This window comes from Alligator mississippiensis, chromosome 12, assembly GCF_030867095.1.
Source record: "Alligator mississippiensis isolate rAllMis1 chromosome 12, rAllMis1, whole genome shotgun sequence".
In the NCBI taxonomy this organism is placed as follows: Eukaryota; Metazoa; Chordata; order Crocodylia; family Alligatoridae; genus Alligator; species Alligator mississippiensis.
The window spans coordinates 46,464,199-46,477,119 of record NC_081835.1 but is presented as its reverse complement, the minus strand read 5'-3'; the positions used below and the strand labels follow the sequence as shown (position 1 = coordinate 46,477,119).

Below are 12,921 nucleotides of genomic sequence, written 5' to 3'. Positions count from 1 at the left end.
CAACGTGCTACCCCAGGATCCTGTGCTGGGCTCAGGAAAGTTCCCTAGTGTCTACCTGCTCTAGCAGTCTTGTGTTTCTATTCTCACTGTTCCCTGCAGCCCAAATAGGAGTTATCAGGCGCTTTGGTTAGGTGGTTAGGAGTCATAAGTCCAGCAGTGAAAGGAAAATCCAGTTCATACAAATAAAGTCCCCACACTAAGATAAGGAAAGCAGAGAGGATGCCTCAAAGCATGACTATGGGCCACTGGAGAGGATGGGGGAAAGCAGAAACCCATGGGGACATGTGAGGGACAGTGAGAGTGCTATGGCTGAAGACTCAGGAGGTCCATTACTCATGCCTGCTCTCAAGAGCCAGGACATTCTCGTGACTTACAAGCAGCAAAGGAACCTTTCAAGCTTTTTCGGTAAGCATCACTGAAGAATCGTGATGAGCTGTGTTTCCTGCTCCTTTTGCCCTCAGCATAACCAGCTCTGCAACTTCCTGGGAGACTTCAGGGGTTAGCATTGTGGAGGTGGGGATGTTTTCAGCACTACCAGAACACATGGGGCACAGAAAGGCTCCTCACTTCCTTCTCTGCAGGGAATCTCTTGCCCAGCACTCTGATGGCAGCTGTAATGTTGTCCAGTCAAGGGGGTTGATCTTTAAAACTCTGCCTCCCTTTGGAGGGGTGACCCAGGGAAACCAGGAGGAGGGAGTGTGGATGTCTGTTGGGCTGCATGGTAGAGATGGAGGGACCAGCTGCTCAAGTGCTGGCTGGAGAACAGGATGGAGGCTCAGCCCAGGCACTTACAAAGATGAGAACTCCCCCAGTGAGTACAGCAGTCTCTAATAAGTAGTTCATGGAGGTGGAGAACTTTAATGACTGTACTATAAACAGTCAGACACAAGTGAAAAGTTTGTCAAGGACAAGGAAGGTCCCTCTTGACCAGGGTCACTTTAAAGAGGCAACACACAATGAAGCAGTCATGAAGTCTTTCCCAGCCCTGTTGGCTGAGTGCAAGAATCAGCCTCATATAAATGTGGCCTTCCCCTACCTGCTTGGAGGAAGAGAAACAAAGCCTGCCACTCAGTGACTGGAGAAGTACATTACAGGTGTACATTTCCTATGGCTATCTCCCTTTCCTATGATTACAGTGCTTCATCAGATTACTCTCCCAGGTGTGCCCATGACCAGAAACGTTAGCATATTCCATCCATCAGAGCAGGTTTGTGCCAGAGGCCTGCCCAATTCAGTGCTGGCGAGAAGGCCCTACAGAAGCCTCTGGTGCTGTCCTTGAGACATGATTAGTAGAGTCAGGAGAAAAAGTTACCACCTGATACAAACTTTTGGTCTCAGCTCTACCCAGGATAGATGCACAAAATACCCCCATTAACAGTTATAATAAGCATGATCACTCAGACTAGCCCTGCTACCTAGTACAGACCACAAAGCAACTAAAGTCCTTGCAGTTAGGTCTTTGTTCCCATCCGAGTCCAATACTTTTATGGGCACTGTTTAGACACCTGAGGATTAGAAAACTTTGTGTTCTCACCAAAGAGCATCCAGTTCCACAGGGACACAGACACCTAGGGGAGCTTGTGGAATACAATCAGTGTCTTAGGACTTTGCACACAAACCACACAAGGGCATGACTCACAGATGCAGCATTGTCAAGTCTTTGGACAACCTTGCATGGGCACCAGGGCTGAGTTTGCTTTGCTGTTGTCATTGGAGCCAGGGAGAGAAGAGAGAAAGAGAGAGAAGAGAAAAGAGAGGGAGAGTGTGTGTGTTTCAATTCCCATGGTGCCTCCAAAGACTAGTTCCCCAGAAGTTCTCTCAAGAACCTCCCCTCTCCCAGTTTCCAAGTTCTAAAATATATTAAAGAAAGCACTATTTTAATGTCTGTTCTTTTTAAATAATTAAAATAATTTGCATAGCTAAACTGTAGATCTAAGGCTTCTATGAATGGTGTGGCTGTGTCTGACAATGTCCATTACATACAGAGACACTGTGAAAGCCCCATAACATCAGACTTTTGTGAAACAAGACACACTCCCCAACACAGTCTTCTCAAAATAAAGCAGCACCACCTCTCTCCTAAACTCAGCTGGTCTAAACAGACCGCAGTGACTGCGTCATGGACTCAAGTATGGAGACTTCCTTACTACAAATTTGTACCAATAACTACCATTGGTCAAATGGCCTAGGCCACATTCCAAGGATATTTAAACACAAGAAAACTCTCCCCCCCCCTTTCCTGGAGATGGCCACACAGAGCTGGCACTGAGCTTCTAATATTTCAGACTGCTAATACACTCACTTGTTACCCCACCCACCCACACACACACTCCCCACAGACAAAGGCAGACAGTCCAGCTCCAGTTGTGAACTCATGCAAGCATGGCACCTCAAATCCCAGAGCAGAATTTGAACCAAGACCCCTATCCCCCACCCCAAGACAAGCTCCCAGTACAGCTCAGTGTCTTTTTATTCCAGGGACCTTCCCTCCCTCTTTACTCCTACATGACAACTCTCCTGCTGTGAACAGCTGGATTCAGAGCCTGACAGTAGCACTCTCTGTGTCAGGTGGTGGGGGAAGTGCCTGCTAGTGGCACAAAGTTTTTCCTCTTGCCAGGGGCTGAGCAAACTGGTTTTAGAGCACTGTGATGCTCAGGTCCCTCCCTGTTGCCACGAGCTCCCTGACCCCACCTGAAAGCAGTGGAGGCAGCCCCTCTCTCAAAGGCAGGGCATCCCTTCACTCTTTCATCCTTATGGTGTCACAGTGATTACTTGGTACAAGAGGGCGGTGCTATCCCTTTGCTGTTCCACTGTGGCATTCTGGAGGCCAGAACTTTCTTACTTTTGCTTTTTTAAGAGCATGAAAATTAATAGAAAAGAGAAAGAAAAAAAAGTCCCCCACTCCAAACAATAAATATTTGCCTTCATGAAATAAATTAAAGCAGGGGCTGTGGAGAGGGGAGTCACTCCGATCAGAGTCAACAGAAACGGGCACTGGGTCCACCCTTGTCTCCCTTTTCAAACTGTTTCACTGCTGGGGGGCGATGAGAGTCCAACCAGACCTCTTATTCCCACTTTCTTGTCCCCCCTGCAACATGGTGCCACACCCCTCACCTCGCCTGGACCAGTGCTGAAAATGGGGGAGTCCTCAAACAGCCTCGGCGCATGAATCCACCCCTGCCTGAAACCACAGATCAACCTGCTTCAATGGGAATCCTAGAGACAGCTCCTGAGGAAAGACAACTGGAGAGTCGCATGTCAGCATTCCCTGGCCATGTCACCAGCCCACAGGTGCCAGCACCAGCTGTCAGACTAGTTTGTTTTGAATTTTAAGAGGATGAAAAACAAATTGTTTTTTACATGGACCCCCCACCCACCCGCTGACCCTCCCGCTTTACACATATCTAGCTTGCTCCTCCCTCCCCCCCACCCTGGTCCCCCCATTAAAACTGCTCTCCACCACCACCCTCTGCTGGGGCGCCCCCCACCCTGTGCCTCCTTGAGCCAGAGAACTTCACAGATAAGGCAGTTTGTGTGAGAGGGAGCTCTTCCACAGACAGCAGTTGACCCCATGTCTCCAGGCCTGAGGAGGGGCTCCGAATCGCAATATCAGGTTTCCCTTTCAGACAAGACAGACAGACAGACGGATGGATAGCAAGGGAGAGGAAGCAAGGGAGGCACTCCTATGGTTTGCATTGCTGCTTCCCTCCCCCAGTTCACACTCCCCCCCCCCCATTGTAGGTCCATTCCATGTATTTCCTCACCCTTCCCCACCCCCACTACAATGCAGATCCTCCATCTCTACTAATGCCACCCACTTGGTATCCTCCTCCACCCCTGCTGCCATATCCTGGAGGTGAAATCCTGACTCCAAAAGGTCCTGCAACACTTGCCTCCTGGCTGAGTTAAGATCTAGCAGGAGCCGGGCCCATTATTTCCCTGTGATCTCTATAACATCGTCGTCTTTGTCCTCATCATTGGAGCTGCATCCCACCTCTGGGACCTCCTGGGATTCAAACTGAGGCACCTGGGACCGAAGGAGGCCCCCGGCCGGGTAACCCGATTGAGGGGACATGTAGCCAGGGTAGGCAGATGCCATGCTCCTGGAAAGGCCGCCTGGCAGGACAGGGGCAGGGAAAGGAGCAAACATCCTGGGCTCGGGCAGGAGTGACTGCGTGAAGGGAAGTGAGTAGTTGGGCAGCATCCCCGTCACAGAGGGGTTGAGCATGAATGGGGGGACGCTGGCTGTGGCTGAGGTAGCAGCAGAGGAGCTGGCTGTGCCAGCTGTCAGCAGAGGGTCAGTAGTCACAGGGAACACCAGGTGAGGATCTGAGAGAAAATTGGGCAGCTGGTAGTAGGAGGAGCCAGTGCCCATGTACAAGGAGTTTCCTGCTTGGGGGACAAACGGATGGGTTAGGTTGTGGTTTAGAGAGACAGGAGGCATGGTGAACCCACCAGAGACTGGGTACCCGTGTTCCAACGGCTGAACCGCCGTTGGCAGCTGGCGCTTTTTTTGCTGCCGACGGGCATGTTCCTCCGGGACAGAAGGCGATGTTGATTTGCGCTTGTTGCCCCTCAAGTCCAGTGCTGTGTGGCCATCAACATGTTGGCTGGCAGCTGGCAGGGCTGAAGAACCTGAGGGAGCCAAGCAATGGATCCCAGACCGCTGCTCAGCTCCCCGGGCTGCCAAGGGGGCCAGGCTGTCTGTCCGGGCAGGGTGTCCTTGCACTGCGTTAGTGCTGGGGGAGCTGTGGCGAGACTCCCGGGCAGCAGCTGCCTCTGCGTACTGCTGCAGCTCGCTGATGATCTCTGGGCTGTCTGGGGAAATGGGTCGAGTGAGCTCCTCAGTGTTGGGGAGCTTAGGTGAGGAGGCACTGTGTCTGCCGTTGCTCGTGGATTCAAGAGACGGGCCCTGGGAGCCTGGAGATAAAAAGATGGAGTAGGTGAGAATGACAGCCCAGGGAAACATCACAGGGCTGGACAATGAGAGGAGATGGAAGTAACCAACTGGATATGGGGTAACTATGAGACTATTAATAGAGGATCATCTGGGCCAGGGATGAAAGCAAGTGTTCTGTAACTGCAGGCTTGGGGAGGGCAGCACAGGGATATATACCCTATAGAAACTCCAAAAAGGACAGCACTTGTAAGTGAATCCAGCCTAAAGCTCTTGGATTCCCACCTGAGGCAGCTGCTCGATGGTCTTCATTGCTCTTTGGCTTCCCAGTGGTGCGGATAGCAAAAATGCGCCCATCGCTGGTCCGGATGTATGTCCCTGGAACAGAAAGAGAAGCCGGAATCAGAGCCCAGCCTGGGGTGCGCACTTCCACCCACAAGGGAAGGGCAGAACAGAAGTAGGGAGGCACCAGCCCTTGATCCCCAAATGTGTCTGATTTCTTTAAGTGCCATCTGGGAGCGTTATCCTTAGGCAACACAGTATAGTCACAATGTTGTGCCAGCCTCAAAGATTTATGGACCCAATGCAGACAAATATGGGCACCCAAACTCTGCCCAGCAGAGGGTGGTGCTGGCAACACACTAGCAGCCAGTGGGTCATAATCCTTATAAGCAAAGCGGGCTGCAAAATGCAGGTGCTGAAGCTCCTTTATCACAGAGGACAGCAGCTCTGGGCTGCTTATGGTCCCCAGTAAACAATGGAATACCTTGAGGCAGATGCAGGCTGGTTCTCTTGGTGCCTCTTCTCCCATCCCTCAAACCAAAGCACCAGAAGCCTGGCCTCCCTCAGCTACAAGGCTGCACCCAGCAGAACTATCAGCAGTCACTGCAGGACCCAAATCCCTTCCCCTCATCCCACTCCTCTTAAGAGGTATGGACATATCAGGTTATTTCTGGCCTAAAAGCAACAGCCTTGGTTCCACTCTCTTGGTCAGTACTGTCTGGCTGTGTATCTGTGTGCATTTCTAGGACACTCATGCACTACTTGCGTGTGGTTTTTGTTGAGTAGGCTTCTTGACTGTTCCTAAGAAACAATACCATTGCCAATGTTGGGAGGACTTTGGTTTCACAGTGCATGAATTCTCCACTGAGAATGCCCTGTCCCACCTCCAGCTCTGTCAGTCAACTTCTCCATTAACTGCAGTTGCGTCAGTAGGTTAAGCTATCCATTCCCCAAACATGACAGGAAAGAGGGAGACAGTGTAATGAGGAACTAACCTACAGCTCCAATTCTCTCTTGTCCTCTTTGTGAGGGAAGGATGGAGAGGGCTTCAAGAGGAGCAGTCTGGATACATGGATCTGGGCTTTGGAGTGGGTGGGAAATTACAGTGCCAGTGGCCTAGTGTCTTTCGTCTCTGTGGGATGGTTAAACTGACAAACTAAATAGCTCTGATCCTTCATAATCCTGAAGCTTTGGAAGAGATTCTCTTTATTAAACGCATCCTGTGGCAGAGCACTGGGAACAGGAACTCTGGTCTCTCAGGGCACTTACTTCTCCCCCAAGAGAGGGATTTACCTTTCGTCCCACGGATTATGTGGATGCTCTCACCAGCACTGATCCTTGCCTGCACATCGGTGGATGTGTTTGTCCCTGGAATCACAATATCTGGTGGGGGCAAAGTGAGAACAGTGGTTGTAAAGTTACGCAACAGGCCCCCAACAACAGAAAAGGGAGAAAGCCCAGAAGTAAATTTTTTCACCTCACAGTTGGCTCCATCCTGCAAGATGGGAACCCTACCTTTAATTATAAGCAACACAGAAGGATTAGGAACTAGAGGGTAAATCTTGAGACTGAGAGCCTGAGAGGGCCAGCCCTGGGAGGAGGAAGGTTCAGGAGAAATAAAAGACAAGTTGTACCAACACAAGCCCCATTTAAGAAGGGACCTGGGAGGGTGCTGGCAGTAGTACAGCTGGAGCTCTGCAGCGCAAGGTCCCGAAGTCTCATTCCATCAACAGTTTGGGACAGGTCCTCTGCCCTATTTTGCTCTTTGCACAGATGCAGTGCAACTCCTCCAGGCACAGGAAAATCCCTAGTGGGTATGGGGGTGTTGAAGGCTCCAAGGCCTCGCCACGAGTGGCCTAAGGCATAGTGGCCATGTAAAGGGGTCAGAGGGATGGGGGCCTATGTACATCACTATCCTGATGGACCCCATCTCCATGTCCCACAATTCTCTCTCTCAGTCAGGTTCTTGACTGGAAGAATCGATGTGATTTTTCCTGACTCACCTGTGGTGGTGACTATCTTCTGGACAAGGACACCAGCCCGCTGTAGATAGTTGATGGGGAAGTTGACAGCAGGGTTGGAACCAGAAGTTGATCCCGAGCCTACCATTGAAACATGCCGAGGCATCATAGGAATGGGGGTGGACTGAACAGGGCGGACACTTGCCACTGGCTTGTCTTCACCCTTGTGAGCTGGTCGCCTAACAGGAGAAGGAAGGAGAGGAATGAATTGAGTTATGTGCTTCAAGAGGCAAAGTGAGTCTCTTGTATGTGTGCTGCTGTTTCCAAACAGCACGCAGGGCACTTGGAGGAAGAACCTTGGGTGGCCTGATGCACGGCCACTGCAAGTGGTGCCAGGCCCCACCAAGTGACAGCCTGAGCGGCCCGGTGCTGCCCAAAAGCACACGGCCCCGGGCTGTACCAGGCCCAGCCTGCAGCATGCCGCACAGGCAGCATCAGGTCTGAGGCAGCTGAAGCCGCGCTGCGCTGCAAGGGGCTCTGCCAGTAGCAGGCCCTGAAAGCCCCACAGCCACTGCTGCTGCGGGGGAGCTGTGTGCTGGGGGGGAGGGGGGGCAGTCAGTGTGCTGTGTGGTGGGGCTGTGCGCCCTGTGGGGGGCAGGGGACACACCCCTCCTGAGCAGCTCCCCCCCACCCCAATTCACCCACAAACCCTACATCCCCAAACCACATTCATAAACCCATCACCCACCTAACCAGCCCCATACACCCCCTACAACCTCAGCCCCACAGACCCTACACCCACCCCCCAACCCCCCCATTCCCTTCCCCCCCCAAATCTCATACCCTGCATACCCAACCGGCCACTTGGGATGGGAGGGACCTGCTGGCGGGAGCTACAGTTGCAGGGCCAGCTGCCACATTGCAGCCCTGCCGTGCACACATTGGTGCTGAGACATGTGCCCCAATCTGGGGGGGGCTCCAGGTCCCAGGAACCCCTTGGGGGTGTGATGGACCGGAGGGAGGAGTGGTGGTGGCAGTAGGGTGTGAGAGAGAAAGACAGAGATGGGGACAGGGTGGGGGAACGCTCTAAGTAGGAGAGGCAACCAGAGCCAGAATTAGAGCCCCCCTAGAAAAGCCTGTGCAGGGGGGGCTGGCCTGGAAGGGAAGGAGCTTGACCAGTCCAGTCTGAGCCCCAGTCAAGGGCTTCCCACAAACAGCATGAGGATTGCTGGGTCCTGGGCACAGGTGCAGAGAGCAGAACAGCAAGGGCTGGCATCGCTCAGAGCCACAAAGCAGCAGGTGGGACAGCTGCAGCTGGACCCATGTCCTGGTGCTAGGACGGAGATGCTGCCGGGAGGGAGCTAGGGGGAGCAGGCAGGGGCTGCAGGTCAGGAGTGAGGGGACTGGAGGGGCTGTGGGTTGACAGCGAGGGGCAAGGGCAGGGGCAGGGCACTAGCATATCAGTGCTGCCAAGTGCGCTACATCCTGGTGAGTGAAAGGGGCAATGGCAACTTTGATTTTTCTATGTTAAAAAACCAAAAGCAAACACCAAAATGTACAGATATTTAGAATTTTTATTATGATGATAGTGGCACTGGTAGGCTTCCAAATTGCTTTAAAATTGTAAATATATCAATAAAACATTGCCCAACTGATCAATCGATCTCCATATATATATATATAGTGGTATTTCATTTAATCATGGAAGAACACAGATTTGGGGGTATTTTAAAGAGTGAGTTTGGGATAGTTTTTTCAGAGAAATTGAAATTTTTAAATAGGGAACACCAGGACTCCTGCTAGTGAGGCAAGTGGTGGAACCCAGGTAAAGGAGCCTGCCCAGGGCTGGCACCGGGGACCCAGCTGGAGGACAAATGAGGTGCCTGACCTCCTGACCATCTGGGGCCAGGAAAACATGCACTGACAGTTCAAAGCAGGCTATCACACTGAGCACACCTTCCAGCCAATAGCCGCCCAGATGGCAGGGTAGGGGCACACATTATAGTGGTGCTGCACAAAGGCCAACTGTGCAGCCACAGCCCAATGGCAGCTGGCCCAGAGGTGCAGGAGACTCTGCTACAGTGTCCATGCCACAGCCCAGGCAGCCGGGCAGTCCCCACCCAGGTCTGGCATGCATGCAGACATGGTGCTAGAGGTCCAAAGGGGTGGATGCTGTTGCAGGTGGCAGCAGGTCACAGCCAGGCAGCAGCCTCTGCTGCCAGACTGCTGCAGTGAGTAGAGGGTGCAGGGTCCACTTTAGGTCAAGGCTGCTGCAGCATTTCAGCTGGCACAGGGGGCTATTGTCCCCAGATACCAACAGGCTGGGCCTGAGAAGCTCCTGAGAGCAAGTAGCCCTGAGCTGCTTGCCAGGGCAGCTTTTTATACTGCTGGGGCCAGGAAACATGCTGGAGCTAGCCTCCAGCTCCCCCTGGCTGCAGATCTGGGGGGAACTGGGCAGGGTCAGTTTGCCTCAAGTGGCACAACTTGCCCCACACCAAAGTGTATATTCAGGCATGTGTGCTGAGGCAAAAATCCCCAGCATAAATTTGTGCCCCTCTTATTTGAGCTGCTGCAAGTCCATGTGTGTGCATGTGTGGCGTCCTGCATGCCCAAGAGTTTGACCTATGGGTTAAAAATCAGAACTAGCAATCAGGATTTCTGGTTGGTATTCTAGATAGTGTCACTGTCCTGGAAGCTAGTCCCTACACTTCAGCTTCTCCATCTGCTGGGAACAGCCAATCTGTTTTCAGGCAGCAATGTGAGACAGTGCAGCGCAAACCATTACTTAGTTCACAGTAGTGTAAACTGCATTTGAGCAGTAGTCACATAAGCTCTCTCAAGGAAATGGGGTATGACAAGGAAAAAATTGGAAATTACAAAGCCAAAGGTGGAATGACAAGCTCTCAACTCTTTCACTATATCTGGGCTCTGTATTTCTTGCCTGCACCCATCTGCCTCTTCCTAGAGAGCGCTGTCCCTATTCTCTCAAGCCCCAGACATTGAAATTGCTAATGGAAAGAAGGCTACAGGTGACCCTCAAAGCTGCAAAGGGAACCCTCTTCTCTTATGGGCTGAATTCTCTGCTTCATCTGCCTTCTTTGTGGATCATGATGTACAGTGGGTGGGACAGAAAGCACAGCTCCACCTCATTTGGCCCATTTGCTAGGAGCCCATTAGACTGGCTGAGGTAATGTATTAACGTTCTTCTACCACTGTATTTATTTATTTATTTATTCTCAACTGAAGACCTCATTAGTGGGAAGAAACATGCACCCACCAGTTCCTTTGACTGAAGGCAGGGATGCTTGTCAGGCTCTGGTCACTGGCAGGGTAATACTGTGCATAGGATGGACGGGTGTAGGGGACGGATGCTCGCTTCTCTTCCTCATAGCTCTTTTTGGCTGCTTTCTTCTCTGCCTTGGTCAACTTGTGCTCCTTCCGGTCAATCAGCAGCGACTCATGCTGGAAAGGCTCCTGTGGTCACATCACAAACACAGCTTGGCACTAGTACACCACAAGATGGCAGCATCTGAATCCAAATAAGGACAAACCCCTCCATATATTTATGATATGTAAAAGGCAGGACAGGGTGGCACCTTATAGACTAACTCATAGAGAAAGGCATGAGCTTTCATAAGCTACAACCTACTTTAGAAGCAGACTGTAGCCAATAAAAGCTCATGCCTCTCTGAATGAGTTAGTCTATCATGTACTACCCTGCCCTGCCTTCTGCCTAATTTCAGACTAACACAGTGAACTACCTCTCTCTATTTATGATACCTGTTATCCCATGTATAATCACATAGGAACAGGAAGGTTTGGAACCAAATTCCAGACATTTGTTCCTGCCCTCCCTGAAGGCAGTGCCTTGGTGATACTTCAGAACTAATGCACTAGGTATGTAGGGCTTTTTCTCATAAAAACCCTGATAATATACTTAAGTATTGGTTGTGCCAGCACCATGTGTGCTCTGAAAGAGTGCTATGGAGAAAGCCAACAAGTGTGGTATTTTTACTAAAGCAAATGCATGCCCAAAGGTATCTCTGACTTCAGGACAAAGGGGTCTTCAAAAACGATGGTATTACATGAAAAGGAGGTACTGCAGGAAAGGACTGCTAATGAAATTCCAGAGATTCCTAGAGTGAAAACTGTATTCTCTTTAATGAGCTTCTGGATAGTTCTCAGAACAGGACACTCTTGGCATTTGAATTCCCTGTTTTATTTGTTACACATGCACACATATTATCTACATGCAAAAAATGTGTATGTACACACATGCAAATGCATGCATGCACACACACAGTGCTTATTAAGAATCATCTCCTATACATGCAGTGAAACAGAACATAAAGGGAACAGTTCTGTTAGAGATATTGTTCCCCCCACACCCTCACACACAGGAACAAAAGGTCTTGATTCCTTCTCAACTAAAACAGCCCTCCCCACGCTCCCCCAAAACTGCTTCTTGCAGATTCTGTACCAAAAGCTTAAATGGAATTTCCACAAGAAACTCAGGTCCTGGGATTGCTTGTGGAACAACACCATCAGCAAAACTAATCACTGACTTGGATAAGACAAATGCTCAGTCCCCTCAGACAATAACTCGCACTGTTCTTGTCTCAATACCCAGGCACAGACAGCCCCATTTCTTCCCAAGGTAGACTGTTACTCTGCTCAATGTTGCTCCCACATGAGGGTACCAGCAGCACTGGGTACCTTTCCTCTTACCTTGGTGATGAGGTGAGGGTACTTGAGACAGGCTAGCTGGAGGACAGACTCCTTGATCTTGTTCTTGTTGACTGACAGCTGGGCAGGGTCTGACTCCTCTTCGACAAAGTGCAGGAGGTTCTCCACCTCCCTCCGAGTGAAGTTCAGCACTGGATTAAGATCATCTACCACACGATCTGAAGAAGAGGAGAGATGGAGCAATCAGAAAAAGGAGGGGACAGCTGCTGCTCTTGACTACACTTGTCAAATTCAAATTCCCTTCCTATTGGTTTTCTGGCTCTTAATATGTCTTTCCCCCAGTTTCCTGTTAGTGTCTGGGCAGGAACAGAAATCATTCCACTGCACTTCAAGAGTGCTCCAACCCAAGTACACTCAGGAGGAGTTAGGCCATGGAATTATTTGTTTCGTGTATTTTGCAACAACGCGATGTGGGCCATTAACCTCCAGGTATATACTAACCTGGAACCCCAAGACACCATAACAGGAGGATTTAGGCATCACTACTGTATTTCAGCCCTTAGACATCTGTAGGTTGAAAATCTCAGGGTTTGGACACACATACATACATTTGGAGGTGTTTCAAAAAGGGAAAGTTCCACAAGGGAAGCTGTTGATCAGGAGCACACGGCAGCTGTTATGCTCTGACAGGTACGTGTGGACAAGGTGGGAGCATTATAAATGTAGCAAAATTACTCCGGCTTTAACCCTGGAGGGGGGTGGAAATAAATTTGGAAAAGTTTTGCTACATTTGTATTGTTCCCAGCTTGTCCACACACAACTCTTAAAACAGCACAGCAGCTACACTATTTGGGGCAAAAGTCCCTCCTATTTCCCCCTGCCCTCTTTTGAAATGGCTCCAAAATGTACACATGTTCATACCTTCAGTTAGCGCGAAGTACCTGCAGCACCTTACATCAGTAACCACACAGTCAGTGCCACAGAAAAGGACTCCAAAGTTCTAACAAGTGACCAGGAATGCACTTTACAGAACGTAACATCGAACTCCTCCTTGGCCTTTATTTTTATATTTCATGTCAGGATGGGGAATAAAAT

The 12,921-nt window shown here is 50.5% G+C and overlaps 1 protein-coding gene across 4 annotated transcripts in view; it reads right to left on the bottom strand.

Moving 5' to 3' along the window:
* Positions 1-3,751: 3,751 nt before the first annotated feature.
* The window catches only part of RAD54L2 (RAD54 like 2), a 100,387-nt gene continuing 91,217 nt past the window's right edge, over positions 3,752-12,921 (bottom strand). For all 4 annotated transcript variants that reach the window (XM_059715404.1, XM_059715403.1, XM_059715402.1 and 1 more), the window contains 6 exons: positions 11,869-12,044; positions 10,418-10,614; positions 7,183-7,379; positions 6,473-6,562; positions 5,183-5,275; positions 3,752-4,920 (listed from right to left, as the gene is read on the bottom strand). In XM_059715404.1, the coding sequence (XP_059571387.1) occupies positions 3,932-4,920; positions 5,183-5,275; positions 6,473-6,562; positions 7,183-7,379; positions 10,418-10,614; positions 11,869-12,044 (1,742 nt within the window). In that variant the 3' untranslated portion in view covers positions 3,752-3,931. The remainder of the gene's footprint in view (positions 4,921-5,182; positions 5,276-6,472; positions 6,563-7,182; positions 7,380-10,417; positions 10,615-11,868; positions 12,045-12,921) is intronic.